Raw genomic sequence first — 21029 nt, forward strand, 5'->3', positions numbered from 1 at the left:
ACATATGTTTTCCAAGAGATATGTTGTGATCTTCTCAACTAAACACAAGAAATTTTGTGTGTATTATATGGATATCATTGATATATAAAATATTAAATATCAAATTGATTAAGCATTTATTCATAGCGAATTTATATGTTTGATAGTTTCAACTGAAGTAATTAGGCTTCTGTGATTGCTTCAAATTATGGTAAATTTAGAACTCCACCTTACAGAATAAAATTAGTACAGTAATAAAAATACAATAATTCTACTAAACAGATGCAAAGTTAACAGGATTACATTATGTTCTACAGTGCTGAGATTTATTACCCTCAGAAACTCTGAATTATTCACATATAAACATGTTTCCCCCTAAAGAATGATCTTGGTTTATTTTTTTTATTGATTCTAATTTGTGTCCTTAGTACCTAGATGACAGAAGAAAAAGTGGCAAATCACTCTAGTGTCTTTGCCAAGAAAATCCCAAATAGGGTCACAGAGTTGAACACAACTGAACAACAACAAAAGCTTGTATTATGAGTTCTATCAATTTTTCATTTCTCAAACAGAAAATTTTCAATTTAAGTTTCCCATCCTTTTTCTGTAAATGTACTAGCACCCTTTCACAAAGGCAATTAAAAACAAAAGATAGTACATTTGGATAAAGTTTTATAATTTAATCTTAAATTTCTATAGAACTTTTATACTGATGAGACTGAGTCTGGTTGATCCAATTGTATTATTTTTTTTCAATCAGAGCTAAACTGCAAGCATTAACTGCTTAGTTTAATATTTATAGCAAATAGAAATTCCGTATCTTAATAAGGTTCATCAGTTCTTGAAGTGAATGTAACTTCAAATTTGTGCCCAAATATGTAGGGATGCAAAACCATCCTAGTAGTTCCTCCAAAATCTTGTGCAAGTATATAGTGTTAAGACATTATCTAGAAGCTATAGAGACCAGTGATGAGAAAGGGAGATGAAAGAATATTTTTGCTACACACAATATTATATTTTATTATATCTTTTCATCATAGAAAAATAGGGTAAATGCCTCTGCTCCTAATAAATAATAACTTTTATCCTCAATTCTCCCTTAACTGAAATTGGTAGGAAACTTATTCTATTGCCTCCTTGTGTTATTCCTCTAGCGTGGGTTAAAATGTCTCAAATTTAATCTTACATGATAAATCGAGGAGCTATAGTAATATTAAAAATCTAATGATCTAGAGTACTCTGAGACCATATGTTTCAGAAATTATAGCCCTACAGAAAGATGAGAAAATTATGTTCCTTATATTGTAACATACTTATTTTTATAAAATTAATAAAAATCAGTTTCCATTGTTAATACATAAAGTAGAATGTAATAATATGAAGAGTGGGGATAGAAGACTGTTCAAGTAGCAATTTGATGAATTGAAGATGCCCTGAGGTAGTCCCAGGAGCTCTGGATTTGGAGGGATGCCACCAGCTGGGATAATTAGAGGATCTAAATGAAAGTGCTTGTGAACAATTTTCCTGCCATCAAGAACATAAGGAGACAGATGAAAAAGTAAAAAAGTGCATTGGATCCAGAGTCAGGAAGACCTGAGTTCAAGTCTTGCCTCAGATATTTACTAGTTATATGACCATAGACAAATCACTTAACTCCCTCATTTTCCTTTTCTGTAAAATAGCAATAGTAAAATACATAACTGCTAGCATTGTTGTGAGGATAAATTGAGATATTTATTAAACATTTTAGAAATGTTAAAGTAATATGTAAGTGCCACCTACTACTATTATTTAGTTAGAGTATTTATTTTGACTAATTGCTGTTACATCGTAAAAGGAATGAAATAATTCTATGGTAAGAAGAGAAAAACAAAGTTGCAACAGTATGGCTAACACTGTTCTTTGTGGATATAATTTGGAATCTAGCAACAATGGAAAGTTAAAACGTTGGTTACATGGTTGTAAGTAGCATAATTATGGTATATCTAAGTCAACTGCCCTCCTGGCTACATTAAGCAATCTTTAGTAGCATATTTTACAAAGATAGAACTTCAGAGAATCTAGATGATGACCAGTGGAGAGAGAGCTGGGCCTGGAATCAGGAAGACCCAAGTTCAAATCTGGTCTGTTCAAATTTGGTCTCAGACATTTACTAATTGTGTTACCTTGGTCAAGTCATTTAACATTTGCTTAGGAGGCAGCTATGTATCTCATTGGTTAGAATACCGGACTTACAGAAAGAAAGACCTGAATTCAAATACACCCTCACACACTTACTATTCACATATAAACATGTTATTATATTGGACACATCACTTTACCTCTTTTTATCTTACTCCACTGGTGAAGGAAATGGCAAACCATTCCAGTATCTTTTTTTGTTTACTTGTTTTTGTTTCAAAAGGCAACGGTGTTAAGTGACTTACCCAAGATCACATAGCTAGGTTATTATTTAAGTGTCTTAGCTCAGATTTGAACACAGGTCCTCCTGACTTCAGGTCTGGTGCTCTATCCACTGTACCATCTAGATGCCCTTCCAGTATCTTTAATAAAAGAAACCCATAGAAGGTATGGTCCACAGGGTTACAAAGAGTTGGACACAAAGAAGGACTGACCAACAATAAATAGTCACAAGACAATAATCCATTTTTAACTCAAGCATGTGTGGCAGAGTTTAAAGAAACTTCCAGGCTTCATTATCACATATACATAGCACTACCACTATAGCTATAAAATATTTAATGTTGTTCATTCATTTCAGGCATGTCTGATTCTTTGTTACTCCTTTTGGAGATTTCTTGGTAAAAATACTGAAATGGTTTGTTATTTCCTTCTTCAGTTCATTTTACAGATGAGAAAACTGAGGCAAGCAGAGTTAAGTGACCTGCCCAATCACAGAATTTTTTTTAAGAAATGCAAAAACTAATTTAGAAAGAATACTTGTACTTTTTTATTTAGCAAGTATGGGATTTACTTTTAGTGTCTCAGGTAAATTCAAAGTCATTAAAGTGTGGAAATTCATAGCTCTTAAGGACTATCTATCCCTGGCATGAGATTGAGTACTTACACTATGTAACTGCATTTTAGATGTTAAATATATATATATATATATATATATATATATGTATATATATATATATGTATATATATATACATATTATATGTATATTTCATATAAACATATTGACAAAATGAAATAGAATAGTCAGTTTAAGTGTTATTTGTTTAAAATACTTCTATTCCTGTACATGTGCTGGTGTCAATGGAATTTATTTTTTAATCAAAGACTAAAATATAAAGAAAAAACAGACATTCTACCATCGTGCAATTCCAAATATATGAAAAAAGGACTACTAGTGTTTAGAAGTCCAATCATATTTTAACCGTTAAAAATAATAAATGATATTCTGAATTTATTTTCTTTCATTCATAGAATCTTCAAATAGGAAAGAATATGAAGTTCATCTTATTCACTCCTTTCCAAAACAAGAATCCATTTTACAACCTTCCTGATAGAAGATTAAGCTTCAATGGAATACTTTAAGTGAAAAGAAATTCATTATATAAGAAGTCATCTACTCATTCATTTTGAGAACACTCTCCTTTATGCTAAGGTTTTGATATTGATGAGCAAAATTGATTATGAACAAATAGTTCATTAAATGAAATTGATATATGTTTGTGAATTTTTCCAGTTTATCTCAGTCTAAAAATAACTCATTTTTTTATAAAAAGATACGTTGGATTTATAAAAAAGATAATTTTATACTTTCTAATTTTACTTTTTTTGGTCTAATCTGAGAACAGTGTTTTGATATTGTCTAATGCTTCTCCTGAAATCTATCTCTACTTTAGTATTGTGGTGCTGTTAATGACTTTGGGCTTCAGTTCTAGCAGTCCCTAGAAAGTTAGAAAAAAATCATATTTGGATTATTCAATGAATTATATACGTACTTGTTATCTGATAATTATTGTAGATAAATTTGGAAAGTCTCATTATCAAACAGCTTGCTACCATTTTATACTTTTTAAAACCACAGTAATTCATTGAAGACCAATTATTTAGACTTGAAAGGGTTAATTGTATGAAATTGTATATTTGTGAATTTTTCTGAGTACTATTTAATAAATCAATAAGAACCTATCATTTTCTAGGTACTGAAAAAGATCAGTAGCTATGGACAAAAATAAAACTGTTCCTGCCCTCAAATAATTTGCATTTTTGCAAGGCATTGGGATTGAGTAACTTGCTCAAGGTCATACAGGTAATTATTAAGTGAATATTGGAATTCCCAAAAGGTCTATCCTTTGCCCTATATTTTCCCCTATCTCTATAATCTCCTCTAGACTGTTGGTTTCATCTATCACTTTTATACAAATAATGCCTGAATGATAAGTGAAATCATCCAAATATGGATAAGATTAACAAGAGTGAGAATGTAGAGACAGAATTTCATGCACACACACACACACACACACACACACACACACACACACACACTCATATACACACAAAACACACTACACCTCAACATATCTTAAAATTCCTTCCTATCTCTCAAACTCCAGATCTGTTTAACTGAACATTTCCACTTAGGTTTACTAGCACAGTACAAACAACATTCTCTAAACCTTTTCCTTTCCTTCATTAAAGTATTTCTTTTTTGAATAATAAAAACATAAAATAATTTTCACATTCATTTTTTTATTTTGAGTTCCAAATTCTTTCTCCACCTCTTTCCCTTCCTTTCTCCCTGAAACTATAAACAATTTGCTATAGATTATGCATGAGTAATCTTAGAAAACATATTTTTATATTAACAATGTTGTGAAAAAACACAAACGAAAATGAACACACACACACACACACATACACACACACATAAAATGGTATACTAGGGGTCTGGTCACTGATCCTAACTTTTGAGCAAATGTGGAATGTGACTAAAACAATTCCTGAAGTGCACGAGGGTAGGTAGCTGGCTTCTGAAAGATGCATAATTAAGTGCTTTGGAAAAAAGACCGAATCATAAAAAGATATTCTATAACTGCTTCCAGTCTGCTAACCACTTGGCTCATTCCCTATTATTCATGCCATCAAAACCTTCAGCATGGCATACCAATAACCTGCTAATTAGTCTCTACCTGAAGTCTGCCCTCCTTTAATTCATTTTACATTCTGCTTGCCAGATAGATTAATCTGAAATATTTATAACTATCATCAAATACTATATGGCTTAAAATTTGTCCCTGGCTATGAGATATATTCCAAATTTGTGAGCTTTAAAACCTCTAGCTTCAGCCTATCTCGTCAGTTTTCTCTCACACACAGAACTTGGCTTGCTTTACAACATAGTTAAGTTGGAGCACTCCCAATTTTTCATGCTTTTCCCACCTCGATGACTTTGCTAACTGCTCTTAGCAACTGCTCACCTTACCATTTCTACTTTTTGATAGTCTATTTATCCTTCAAAGTTCACCTCAAATGTTGCTTCCAAGAAAATTCTTCCTTTCAGGGAGAAGAGATCTTTCAATCTTTTAAACAATAATGTACGTATTTTATGTTGTATTACAGGGGCTTGATGTGATCTTATGTTCTCACATCCTGGTATTTTCTGTTACTAAATCCAGTTTTCTGAGTTCAAAAATGTTTTATCTTTTTTACGTTCCTCATTTCTATCATATTTGATTTCCACATAGTAGGTGTTTAATGAATGTCTGTTGAATTGATTATTGAGAAAAAGGAGGCAAAATTCAGGGTTTAAAGGAATGATTGTCCTAGATAAAAGTAAAGGACTTCTTTTGGTTGTTTTTCTCTTTAGGTTGAAAAACTAAATATGAAGAACAAAGGTCATGAGATCTAAAAAGGATAGGTAACATTTCCAGTGTGAGGGAAAAGAGAAGAGGGAAAAGGAAGGGAATGGAGAAAAACAGCTCCAAATTTCTTTAGTACTGTGGAGTTCTACATTGGAAAAAAAATTTTCACAATAATATGCATGAAGTTCAGAAGGGAACATGACATTTTAACTCAACACAAGCCAGTTACTTTTTATTCATAATAATAATGTCAGTCCTTAATTTTTTGAAGAAGACCATGACATCAAGGAGGTGATGCCATGACAAGCACATGAATTGGATTTGGGGGGGGGGGGGTGCTGTGCTAAGTCACCAGCCTCACTAACTCCAGAGCCATCTAGGTCCGGTGGCCAGATATAAATCAGTAAGACTGGAGATAGCAATGGATATGAGGCAATCAAGGTTAAAAGACTTTCCCATGGTCACACAGCTAGTAAGTAGCAAGCATCTGGGGCTGGATTCAAACTCCCATCCTTCTGAATCCAAAGTCAGTGTTCAACAATTATAAAAGAGTTGATTTACAGCTAAATTCAGTTGGATACAGAATTATCCTCCATCCTAATGCCTAGATGAACTTTGAATGTAGTGAATGAGCTCAGAGATAAAATTGTGAAACTACAGAATAACAGACTCAATAGCAGAGTGAGAACAAGTGTTACTTGTGATCTACACTTCAACTAACTTAAGTACTAGCACACAAATTTAATTGAATTTCTGTTTGTCTGTGTATGTTTGTGTGTGTGTGTGTGTGTGTGTGTGTGTGTGTGTGTGTGTGTGTATAGTTGTATAGTTGAATGTGTAATACAGGACAACCCAAAAGTAGGTTCTTTATAAACTATACATATATGATTGGGATGTATATAAATGCATATAGCTAAATTTACTTTTAAATTTCATTCTATTGGTAATTGTTTATTGAGTTATTCCCATACTTTAGCAATTCAATTTCCTTGGCCCTACTAAAACTGACAGTTTTTTTTAAACTCTGGAAGTGGTACATATTTACTTTGCAGAGGTAGTTTGGTCTCCATTGGCTATATTAATAACTACTAATAAAAAATAATAAAATAGTATTTATATAGTGCTTACAATGTACCCGGGACTATGCTAAATATACTTTCAAATATTATCTCATTTGATCTTCACAACACAACACTGGAAGATAAGCATTCTTATTATCCCCAATTTTACAATTGGGATAACTTAGGCAAACAGGTTAAGTGACTTGCTGAAAGTCATACAGCTGGCAGATTTTGAATTTAGACCTTTCTGACTTCAATTCCAGTATTCTTTCAACTGTGCCACCTAATATCTTTTAAAAACATGCAAATAAAAAATAATTTAACTTAATAATCAAAGTTAATAATCAAAGAGGTAACATGGAATAGTGGATAAAGAGTTGGATTTGAAGGCAGGTGCTAAAAATGTTGCCCTTGTTGCTATAAATTCCAACTCTAATAGTGGTTAGCTGTGTAATCCTGAGCAAGTCACTGAACCTAATGGTGATACAGGTAACTCTGGGAGACTATAAATCATAGGAACGGTAGTGAATTGAATTGGTAGAAGGACTTTTGTTACCAGGAGTTGCCTGTAACAATGAAATCTCAGGTGTAGTTACTATCTCATATTTAACTAATCCTTTCCTAATCAACTAATCTGAGAACTTTAATAATTTACCAGAAAAGTATTAAATCAAGTGTTGGGTGAATATGTTTCTAGCAACACACACAATGAATTTGTTAACTACATCTGTTCTTTTTCAAAGACAAGTAAATTGTCTTATAAAGTTATAAAGAGCTAAGTTTTAAAATAAGTTAATCTCTAGTCTGAGTTACACTAGTTAATGAAATTTTATATAGTATTTACATTCTTTTTGATATGTTTCTTAATAAATAATTCATGGAACTGTTGTCATATTTTAAATGTGCATATGAGATTTTCTCCTTTCTAACTTGCTTTTTTACTCATCACTAGTTTTGAGTAATATGATTTCTATTCATAAATATTTGACAAATTCTTCATCTCTCTTTTTTTTAGGTTTTTTTTTTTGGCAAGGCAATGGGTTAAGTGACTTGCCCAAGGCCACACAGCTTGGTATAATTATTAAGTATTTGAGGCTGGATTTGAACTCAGATCTTCCTGACTCTGGGACGGTGCTCTATTCACTGCACCACCTTGCTGCCCTCCATCTCTCTTTATGAAATATTGAGTAAAATATAACATCACATTCTACACTGAGAAACAAAAAATACAATTAATATATTGATAAATCATAATATTCTTTTGATTGCAATGTCAAAAATATTAAAATAATTTTCATTTTTGCCAGAGTATTATAAATGGCAAGACTCAGGAAACACCAATTTGGACAATGCTAAATTTGCACCATTAATTGAGAAAGGACTTTTCCAAGTACTAACATAACTCTGCACACGGTTATTTCTAGAAATTGATACACATTTTTTTTTTGGAAAATAGCCATCAAGTAATTGTTACAAAGTAACAATGGCAGCAACAACAAATAATGAAAACCCATTTGGACAGTTTGATATGACAACTAAATCTTTGTGTTGATCAGAGTTCTAACATAATCTCATCAGAGTTACACAGAAGCTTCCAACTAGCTTTAATACCTCATATTTATATGAAATGTGACTAAAACACACAAATTTCAAAAATGAAATGAGAATCTTGTGCCATAGAAATATGCTTTAGCATGGACTTCAATAAATTTTACATAAGATTTCTCCTTTAAATTTAATGTATTTTGTTAATGCATAATTTTTATATTCTAATTCCATCATTGATCTTAAGACCACCACCAAGATCTTTTTATTATGTCATATTGGGTAAGACCACCACTCTCATTCAGAAACCAGAGTAATGAATTCTCAAATGTGATTCTAATTTCAAATTCGATGACATTTATATAAGTAATGTTTGAAGGTATAGTTATTGAATTTCATATCTCTACAAATACAAAAAACTTTCCAATTACATCATAAAATACATAAAAAATTTATATAAATTGTTTAATTTTCAAATCTGCCCATAATACCAAAGGATTTTTTGCTAAGCAAAATATAAAGTGTATATAGACACAGTAATCCCTAAAATAAAAATAAAAACTAAAATAATTTTAATCTGACAATTTACAAAATGATGAACAAATTATAAATGTAATTTAAGTGAATGCAACAATTGAGACTAGGATCAGAATAATGTCCATAATGCCATATCAAATGGCAGGGAGTCAAAATTCTTATTGATTGATCAGATAAAAATTGGACTAAAAGTAAGCAACAATTTGGTCTTGGTCTATTTTTCACCTCATTACTATAGTTACAAGTTAAAGGTTTTTTTTTTTTTTAAAAAAAGACTCATCATAATCTTTCCTGTTATTATTGCATTGATTTTGAACAATTTTGTCAATTTTTTATGTTTCAGTAAAGGGCCCAATGTAATTGATTAGGTCAGGAAGTACACAATTACTTAATTATATTCATGAATCTATAAAGAAGTTATATACCTTATCATGTTTTCTCCTGTATATAATTCTATTTAAAGTGAGGCTATACTACACTAATACCTATTTTGGATCAATTAGTATTCAATTGAAAATGTTTGTATGTTTGAACAAATTTAATTTATATGAGCACAGCTATATCAGAACCTAAATAATATGATTAATATTAAGCTCATGAGACAAGAATATTATTTTTACCTCTCCATATCATGACCAGGTTTGTCAATGAGCTCTGTTGTGTGTCATGGGTCGCAATTTATTGTCTGTGTTGAGTCTCTTTCCATTAGATATGCAGCACTTCACTTAATAAAACAAAAGTTACTCACCTAACTGAGTCTCTTGAATTGTCAGTTTACTTTCCAAAGGGTACAAAAGTTTTGGTGGTTTATCTGTCAGTGGAGCTAAAACAAAAAGAAACAAATCAGATACAATTGATCTTCTCAAGTGTATCTCAAAGTATTATATCAAGCCACTTTAAGAAATATTTTCTTATTAGATTCAATGATGCCCTTAAATAAATGAAAATGTGAAAATTTTTAACACAAAAATTCAAATATTACTTTCCAAGCTGATTGTCAAATAATAAATACTGAATTGTCTAAATAAGATTGTATAGTCCTTAAAAATATTTTAAAATGTCTAAACAAGAAGTATTCAATTTGTCCCTCTTTGTTTCTTTATGGGAGTCCCCATAGTTTCTACTTATAAAGCTAGCATGATAAACATAATGGCCATAACAATATTAATAAAATATAATATAATATGATATGATATGATAAATATACAAACCAGTCATATATCTAATATAAATTCAGTGAATGTTTATTTATGATGATATCTTAATCCTCTGACTCTTCAGCAAAGACATCTTTACACTAGATTCTATTGTTTCATAAATATGCCACTCCATTTTCTTATTATGTAGTCCATAAAGCATCTTTTTTATGAATTGAGAAGCAAAATTACTTTTGTTCTGTGCACACCCAGTCACAAATCCCAGTAATGCACTTCTAAAGTGTTTTCCATTCTCTCAAAGTAAATCTTTTAATATCATTTTGCATCACAAATGTTATTTATTTTCTGTTGTTTTGCTTGAAAGGCTTTCATTGCATATAAACATAACAGATCTCTGCTCTTAGGTTCATATGGTTTATCTAGCTAGGAGATATAAAATAGATGATCTATCTGGAACATTAAGTAAATCATGTTTCCAGAAAAATCAGGGAATACTTCATTCTTCTGTTTACTTGAGTAACTGGACTGTAGTCAAATAGTCAATCTCTATTTCATTAAGCTTTGATATGATTTAAGTATAAATTAATTTCATAATTAACCTGCCATAGCAATTTCCACACCTTATCAAGTACTGAAATGATAAATTTTGGATGGCTGAATTAAAATTTCTACTTTGAGAATTTTTTTTCTTTCCTTGCATATTTGGTATGCCAACCCATTTGAGATCTGGAATGCTGATCTAGACATCAGAGTCAGGATTAAGCCAGAAGTCTTACTTACAGAGCAAACAATACTTAAAGTTGACCTCCCAACTGTCTTTCATAGCTTGAACAAATTGATAAATCATCATAATTACTTGAAAAAATATTTCAAGTTAACTTTGGCCAAAGTTGCATTAATAATTTTAAAACTAAATGGAATAAAATATTTATAATCCTTACTTGAAATGTATTCTCAACTTATTTTTATTTTCTATTTAGTAATGATTTGGATAATAATGCAAAAATGCTGAAGGAGGTAGTAAATCACAATTTTTATTAATGGAATTGTGGCAGCTTATTACCCACAGTCACATTCCCCTGTTTCCTTACAGATCCTAATTGGCCATTTTTATACTCTCCACTAAATGTTATTTTGCTGAATCACTGAGCATTAGCAGAATAGTTTTCTCATTCTCTGAAAATTGGATTATTATAGGATATTGGAGTTAGAAGAGACTTTCTTTGTAAATGGATTGTCACGTTCAACCACCTCTTGCTTCAGATGAAAGAAACAATGCTCTGAGACTTGAAGAGACTCAGAAACATGGTAATGTTTCTAAGATCCTAAACTCTCAATTTATGGCAATAAACTAAAAAGTGAGCTAAGGTTATATTTACCAGGTTTAATAAGAACTGATTCATTTGATAAATTAAATTGATAACATAATTTAATTGTATCAAATAAATAATTGAAATGGATTACAAAGTATTAAGTAGATCATCTACAAAACTATATTCTTTTACTGTACAGATTCATTGAAGAAAAAATTGATGGACAGCATTTGTAGGTTAAATTTAATAAAAAGATAATTTTCTAAAAAAATGTAAAATAGCTGTTTTTTTCTGAAGGATGTAAAATGACATATGGATTGCTACATGAATATGGGTGGGAATCAATTATAGAATTTTAGAGTTAGAAGAGACTTTCTTTGTAAGTGAATTGGCAAGTTCAACCACCTCATGTTTCAAATGAAACTTATGATATGCAGATATAGATAGATATAGAGGTAGAAATTTCAATAAACATACAATATACTTTGTCTAATCATCTGTATATAGATACAGATATATATATATATATAATATGTTTATATATACATATACATATGTAATTGCATACATTTGCAAACATGCACATGTTCATATAGAGTATTGTATATCCTATAGGAATCTGGATAATTTGGACTCAAATAAATTTAGAATTATGTTTCATTTGTGCTTTCTTTGTCATATTGCATATAGTTTTCATAAATGCTATCTAGATTTTCTGATATCTTTAACAATCAAAAGCAAACTCATTCAATAAAAGAATATGGAAAAGCTAACCAAAGAATAACCAGTCAATTATATGTGTATATAATGTAGCCAACTAAACATATGCATATATCTATGCATGTATATGTATACATGTATTTGTTTATATATATATATATGTGTGTGTGTGTGTGTGTGTGTGTGTGTGTGTGTGTGTGTGTATGTGTGTGTGTGTGTGTGTGTGTGTGTGTGTGTGTGTGTGTGTGTGCATTTGTCATCCACACTCCAGGAAGATTAAGATTTTTCCTTATTTGTAGTATGTGAATTTCACAACTCAAGGATGCCATTGATGTTCTACCAGTAATTAACTGGGAGAAGGGAGAGAGTGAAAGCAAATTAATGGGTTTTTAAAGATACAAATTATGTTCTAACTTCTAGAATAGTTTCTTTTGTCTACAAAGAAGAACATCACCTACTATCTCAAAATGAAGAGTTTTTTTTAAAGTAGAATAGCAAGGCAAAATGACTAGTATTTGACATTAAGATTTAAGTTCAATTACTAATAATTAAAAAGTTACAAGTCTGTAGATATAGGATATTTTTTCAACTTTCTTTATACTGATTAAATCAGAGATATTCTCAATGATTATTTTAAATATATAATTGCTGGAAGTTCAACATGTTCATAGCAGCTGTTTTTTTAGTGGCAAAGAATTGGAAATTGAGGGGATGCCCATTAATTGAGGAATGGCTAAACAAGTTATGGTACATGAATATTATGGAATATTTTTGTTCTATAAGAAACTGTAAATTGTTGAACACTGAAGAAGCATTAAATGAGTTACAGGATCTGATGATGAACAGAGGGAGCAGAACCAAGAAAACAATGTACATATTAAGAATAACATTATGAAATGATCAACTTTAATAGAACAGTTCAGAGAGCTAGGACAATTGTATTAGACTGGCTTTGGACAATGTTATCTCCATCCAGAGGAAGAAAAACCAAACCAAACCAAAAACAAATAAATAAATAAATAGATAGATAGATAGATAGATAGATAGATAGACAGATAAATGAAAGCCTTCAGAATCTGATGAACACTTTATCCCTTTCCCTTAATTCTAATTCCTCATACCAAAAATGATTAATCTGTAAACATGTTTATCACAAATATGTATGTAGAATGTTAACCTGACTGTTCCCCGCTGAGGAGGGGTGTGGGAAGGAAGGGAGGGTGCAAGGAAATATTGTTTTATACATATATATATATATATATATGCATATGGATGAATGTTGAAAAACTTTCATAACAAGTATTTGTAAAAACAAAATATCAAAAAACTACAGGAAACAATTAGCAATTTAAAAAAAAGGAGAAGAGCTTTCCTTAATTCAGATGCTTCAGTTCAACTTAAGTATTTCTTAGTACCTGCAATATCAGAGCAGGAAGAGTTAAATGGAGAGTTTTGAGCTTGCTTCCCCAGCTTTAATTTAGTTTCTGATTTTCATTTTGGATTACTTCTCTTGCTTGAATGTATACTTTGATGAATCTCTCCAATGACACAAAAAAATGAAATAACCAAAATTCATTCTGAAGATATGTTTTATGTAGAATAAGTCATAGTACATATGAATATATAAACAAATTAGACTGGAATTTCAAGTTTCTTTCAATATATAGTCCTAATATTAAATTCAATTTTAACTATGTACCTTAAAGAATCTGTTGGGGCTGCATAAAAAACATGAAAAAGTATGGAAAATAAAGTATAGAGTTGCATATTAAGTTAAAAAACAGTCATGGATTTGAAATCAGTGAAAAAGAATTTCACAGGACATGAAGATGGTGTGACCTACATTATTAGAGGCAGTAGGCACATCACATTAATTTTAGATCCATCAAATCCATGATTGTATGGAATTGGAAAAATACAAAGGAATGTTATTTAAAAACTATTGCATAGCATTATTAACTTTTTTGCTTGATAGAATTAAGGAATTTCACATATATACACTAAGAAGGAAAGATATGCTCAAATAGAAACACTATATAAGCAAGGGGAAAATTATTTACATTTTCTCAAAGAATTGCTAAATATTCTTTTAATAAGTATAATGAAGATGGTAAGTAGGCCAATCAGTGCTATGTTCTCTGTTGCTATGAAAAAAAATTGACTCCAATAAGTTTTTAGAAATGGTACAACTTCAAAAAAAGTACCTTCAGTAGAAAATAGCTACTTCTGTGTGCAATAGGAAATTACTCATTAAATTAACCACAGTATCATTTTCCCTTTTTTCTCACTAGCAAATATCATTGAAACAGGAAATTCTATAATTCTAGAGTTACAAGGGACCCTAGGAGTGATATAATCTGGAATGTACTTGAAGCATGAATCTTAATGTAACATCCTAATAAGTATGTATGTAGCCTATACTTGTCCACCTCAAATCTTCTAAATAAGTAGGATCAGCACTCCAGTTTAAAAATATCAATTCACTCTTTGCTTTGATAAGAAATATTTAACTATTGCAAAAATAAAATCTGAAGACATGGATAATCTCCTCTGGGCTCACTATTATAGAAGAAAATATCTGTGAATGCATGAACACAAAGCAAAGGTCTTGGAATCCAGATACTCAGATGCATTGCTTATGGAAATTATAGAAATTTCATAGCTTTAAAGTTACACTTTATATTTAGCAGAAATTTAATTTCTTTAACTTTACTTTCAGGTTAAAGAAACTGATATTTCTGACATGAAGGTAGTTTGATTATGTGTATTATTCTGCTTTCAGAAAGAAAGTAGTTTGATTCAGCAATACTACTAATGGGTCTGTTTCCTGAAGAGATCATGAAAAAGAGGCAAAAATTTCACATGAACAAAAATATTCCTAGCAGTTCAGTTTGTGGTGGCAAAGAATCAGAAATTGAGGGAATACTCGAATTGGGGAATGGCTGAACAAATTGTGGTGTATGTATGTGATAGAATACTTTGTTCAATAAGAAAAAATTAAGGGCAGGATTTCAGAGAAGATTGGAAAGACTTGCATGAATTAATGCTGAGTGAGATGAGCGGAACTAGAAGACCATTATACATCTTGACAACAACGTGCAGTGATGATAAAACTTAGGGATTTGATCACTCTATCAGTACAAAAATCAGGGACAATTTGCAGGGGAAGGGGGGTGGTCTGTGATGGAGAATACCATCTGTATTCAGAGAAAGAACTATGGAGTTTAAACAAAGATCAAAGATTATTACCTTAATTTAAAAAAAAAGTTGTCTTAAGTATTACATAAATTAGCTATCCCTAATATTTTCTTTCTTCTTTAAGGATAATTTTTGTCTCAACACATTCCATGCTGATTTATGCATACCATGGAAACAATGTAAAGACTATATCAGATTGCCTTCATTTTGGGGAGGTATTGCAAAATTCAAAACCTTGCAAAAAATTATTGGTAGAAATTACTATTGTATTATAATCAAAAATCAAATAAAACATTTATAAAAAAGAAAGTAGTAATGAATAAAAAATTATGGGAAAGGGGGAAATAAAACATCTTATTAAAGCAAGAAATAAAGGAGTACTGGATAAAAATAGAATCATACCTGGAAACCTTCTCTTAAAGACATTATAGAGGTTACTTTATGGTTTGCTAAGAGTTACAAATCAGTAGCAGAGTAGAATGAAGTATCAGTATAAAGATAAACTATAATACCTTTTCGAGAAAATATTCTAACCGCTGACTATTGGGAAACTGAAGCAGGAGAAGATTATTCCATTTGATATGTTTGGGAATGAGGACAGGTCCTTTTTAGCATAAGTGGCAGGCAGAAAACTGCAAAATAGTAACCTGTCTATCCACAGGCATCAAGTTGAGCATAGATCTGTTTTATTAATAGAGAAAACCTTGCAAAATGTTGGCCTTTTAAGAGGCCACTTTTTATATCAAGGTAGTGACACTATACAAAGATAAATGACAGCATGTATGGAATAGGACATCTTTTTGCAATAAATATTGTGACTTGGAGCATCAGTATTTAGAATTAAGAAACTACTTAAGAAATTCAGTGAAAATCCCTAGTTTTGCTATTTCATTCGCTGTCTATCCGAGAGCACTGAAAGATAAAATAGCAATGAGACAGAGTAGTAGATTCAGAATCAAAGAAACTTGATTTGAATGTCAGTGTTGTGTCTTATCTGTATGAGATTGGGCAAGTCACTTATCCTTTCTAGGTTAGTTGGGCAAGTCCCTTTCCTTCTCTAAACCAAGAGGAGGTTGGATTAGGTTCCATTGAAGGTTTTTCTGGATGGACTTCGACTAAATCCTCTAGTAAATCTCACTAAACTGTGATTGTTGTCTTTAAATCAAGAATAAGGGCCCCCAAAATATTAGAGAAGAGTCTAACCAAATAGAAGCAAGGAAATACTTAAATACAGAAAATTTCTAAAAATGAACTTTTAAATTAGAGGCAGAGGAATAGTATGTATATATATATATATATATATATATATATATATATATATATATATATATATATATATATATATATATATATTTTTCAAAAAGTTTATTTGGGACCCAAGTTCTAAAGGGTTGTTTTAGCATTTTCTTGGCATGTCTAATGAGGCATTCAAATTTTGGGATAAAAACATAATAAAAGGGACTGAGAGTCATGGTTTTTCTGACCTGATGATACCCTCATAAGCTGCTAGCAACAGGAACTGGGATGAGCCTACCTGTGGGAGATAGAGATAAGTAATGACTGCAGCTGTTATTGGGTCCAATTTTAAATCATATATTTTGATTCCTGTGTCCTTTGATAGCACTCTTATATATTATATATAAAATATATAAAATTATATTTGTTTATTGTATACTATTATTTCTAGGAATGATCATTCTAAGTCATATTCAGACTTTGAAGACCTTTAGGTCTACTTCAAATTCATGACTCTATTTCTAAAAATGTCCTGTAAACTGGATCTACTTTTTTAAAAATATCAACATCATATATGACTTAATTTAGAATTGATTTGTAAAATTTCTTTGGAGAAGGAAAGAAAAGCCATAGTAAACATGAACATGGTGTTTTTATACTACATTATTTATATTTAGTTGGATACCAATAAGGTTATATAAAAGTATTGTTTTGAGAAAAAAAATTTTTGCCACATTATAACTGTTTTTATCTTCATGAAAATTTTCTGTTGTAAATATAAATGCAAAAATGTTGAAACTTGTTTGATTTCCTTCTACTTACATAGAGAAATAACTACTGATTAATTTTTTAGTTTTTCCATCCAAGTTAATGTCATAAGTTTCAGCAATGTGCATTGTTCTTCTACTTTGCAGTGTTGTCTTTTATATTGCTATAGAAGAAGCTTTTTCTCATCCTTGGGTGTGAAGCAATTCATGTGGAAATAATATAAACTGGTGACTGAGTATTAATGAGAATATATTTCTTTAGTTTGGGCTTGATTTGTCTTCCTTTCTATGGAAGCTGCTGAATAATCTCCTCTGACTTTATGATATTTTGTTTGATTGTGTTCAATATGAAGAATGTCAAACAATGTGGAAGGAATTAGTGAAAAAAAAATCTTTTTTTTTTTCTTTCTGTGCATTATAGAAGAACCTCCTCCAACTATCTGTCAAATCAAGGAGAATGGTCCAGTCATGCCTATGTTTTGTTTTACCTTTTATACAGATTATAATTTAATTTACAGTGAGGTCAAAGTAGATAGGATTGGAGTCTAGTAGTAGTGTGTCTGTTTATCAACTGTTAGACAAGTACTTTCTGTCCCCTTCTCCATCCTTTTTGATACTAACAAGATGAGAATAAAATGAGGTGACAAAGTCTTTTTTATTTTTCCCTAGTTACATGCAAAAATAAGTTTCAACATTTGCTATTAAAATTACATAGTTTTAATATTAGCCACCATAAAAAATAATTTGAAAGTTATATCACTTTTCAAAAAAAATAGTTTTTTAAAAGCTAAATTAATCGAGGGGGAAAAATGGAATTTCAATGAAATAAAAACTTCCAAAAATAATTTTTCATGTGCTTTTGAACCCACATCATTATTTTGCATAAACTTAACTTTCTAAATATTTTAGACATTGTTTAATATTAAAATAATTTAATCTCTCTGAATTCATAATGAATGAGTATCAGGGGAAGCAGTCTGTTGTCTTGATTGATAGTTATAGAAGGATGAGATAAAGAAAACTCAGTAACATCTGCCATAGGTAACTTTTAGTTGAACCTGACTTTATATAAGTAATATAGCCATTCTCTATTTTCAACTTTATAATCCTACCTGATTATTTTTTTATAAATAATTGACCCAAATAATTAATGAAATAAAATCAAATTATTATCTCAAGTCATAATGATCTCATGGTTGGCACAATCTTTCCTGTTACTGGCCAATGACAGCATTTCAGAAGATAAAAAGCTACCAGTGGAAATGGGGAAAGTCAGTGTTCTTTCAGCTACAAATGGGTGAGCCTTTCTGCTTGCAGTAATTATCCCCGCTACAGCCATAACATGTGGCAAGCCAGAATGGAGCACCTCGGATAGATCACCAGCACAGATTTGTAGGGCAGATAAGGTGATATGCTGAATAGAGTGCACCTGGAGTCAGCAATACTCATCAACATGAGTTAAATTCTGGTATCAGACATATTAGTTGCATGACCCCAGGTAAGTCAACTTAATCCTGTTTGCCTCATCTAAAAAATGATCTGGAGAAGGAAAGGCAAACCACCCCATTGTCTTTGCCAAGAATATCTCAAATTACATTACCAACAATAACAAATTTTTATCTTCTACTCAATTTTAATGCATAGTTGGTAATTAATTCCTCACAAGAGTGAAAATGATGACAGTGGCAGTGAGATATATGAGGAGAAGGGAAATCAATTAATGCTGTTTCTTCTGGGTGCATAGCCCCAACCACCCTTCCTAAGGTCAGTTTTTTCTGGTTATCTGATTATATGATGGGTGTGCCTGGATGGGACTTTGTTTTTGTTCTCCCTCTCACTCTGTCAGAATATTTCTCTTGGTAACTCCTAGACCTCTCAACAAGTAGAATAATTTAGGATATACTAGTGAGGATGCATGTTTTGCTGTTTCTCAGTATGATTGTGACAAATAGACTTTCAATTGTCAGTGATGCTGAAAGCAATATAATCTCAATAAACGTGCTACATTGAAATTCAGTTTCTGTTAAGATATACTGGAGTTTAAACTATTATATTTAATTGTTTTGAGATTTGATAATGACTTTTAGAATTAAACATGGCAGAAATGATTAGGTTAAAAGAAAAACAAACAAATAAACCCTTGGAACAATTCCATGCAAAATGTAGAAACATATAGCATATAGTGGTTCAGAATGTTTTCATATTTAGTACAATGCATTCTAGTAAGTGCATTAAACAACATTCATAGTCAAGCTCTGTCTTTTTTTACACACACACACACACACGCACACACACACATACAATGTACATTTGTTCTCTCCCCCCCAATTTATGCCTTTTTGACACAAATGTGACATTTTAAAAATTACAACAAGAGGTATTCAAATTCTATGTAGGTCACCTCTTCAAACATTATCTAAAGCTTATCAAGGTCCTTCTTTGTAAAATGAGAAAGGTAAACTAAGTGATCTTCAAGTTCTCTTTCAGCTCTAGCATTTTATGATTTTTATATATAGATTCTAGTGGATGGGGAATCTTTTTTTTCTTCCAAGGACCATTTGGGCATTTATGACACCAATCATGGGTCATACTAAATTATCAACTTAAAAGTTAGTCTGCTATATTTGGTTAGATATTTACTTAATTCACTCCTAAAAAGTTCTAAGATTTATTGAATTGTGAGTCCTGTCTGCAGATGCTTTGGCAAGGCCAAACCAAATGATTTTGTGAGCTTTATATGACCCACAGACCAGAACAATCCTGGCCCCTGATCTACATGGTGAACAATATATGAGATAATGGCACGAATATGGAATATTTGAATATTTTATTGGATATATATATATATATATATATATATATATATAAAACAAATAAGTACCAGCCATTGATAATACTATTTTCACTCGATTCATACAACGGAAGAATTAATTCAGTAATATTCTGCAAATTTGCTTTGCCTTTGCAGAATATTGTACTAGTCCTAGAAGAGGTAGGTAGATAAACAATTAAAAGTCTGTCCCTGTCCTCATGGACCTTAAAGTTTAATATGAATATGATATGAAATAATAAATATAATATACCATATTATGTGATAATATTATATATAATATTTATTTGTGCTTTCTCTCCTAATAAAATGTAATAGCCTATAGAGCAAGGATTATTCAGTTTATATCTTTTTATTCTTTGTGCTTAGCATAAATACTTGCCAAAGGAAAAGACTAGGCTATTAAATGTTTATTGATTGATGCTGCTAAAAGTATTAGAGAATTACAAAAAAAAGTATTAACATTCTGAAAGATTAACATATTTCCAATTAAAAGGAACTGACAAGACACTGTATAAGAAACATCTGGGTTAAGTTAGAAAGAATGGTTAGGAATTCAATGGCTTAAGGGACAACTAAATTGGATGGTGGATAAAGCACCAGCCCTGAAGTCAAGAAGGCCTGAGTTCAAATGCAGCCTTAAACACTTAATAATTATTTAACTGTGTGACCTTGGGCAAGTCACTTGATCCCATTGCTTTGCAAAAAACAAAAAAGAAAAAAAAGAATTCAATGGCTTAAATGAAAGAGTAAGAATTTTTCTGGCACTGTGAATAATGTAAGCCAAGGGTCAAGGATAAGAATGGAGTTCAGGATGTGTTTGGAGCCTACAGAGTTTTTAGCTAAAGTATCAAGCACAATCAGGGGAA

General features: G+C 30.9%; 1 protein-coding gene across 1 annotated transcript in view; it reads right to left on the reverse strand.

Annotated features, from left to right (window-relative positions):
- Window positions 1-21029, reverse strand: part of IL1RAPL1 (interleukin 1 receptor accessory protein like 1) — a 1500378-nt gene that overhangs the window by 311877 nt on the left and 1167472 nt on the right. Inside the window, exon 6 of the mRNA XM_074214222.1 lies at window positions 9688-9762. Coding sequence (XP_074070323.1) covers window positions 9688-9762 — 75 coding nt within the window. The remainder of the gene's footprint in view (window positions 1-9687; window positions 9763-21029) is intronic.

Source organism: Macrotis lagotis, chromosome 1 (assembly GCF_037893015.1).
Source record: "Macrotis lagotis isolate mMagLag1 chromosome 1, bilby.v1.9.chrom.fasta, whole genome shotgun sequence".
Classification (NCBI taxonomy): Eukaryota; Metazoa; Chordata; class Mammalia; order Peramelemorphia; family Peramelidae; genus Macrotis; species Macrotis lagotis.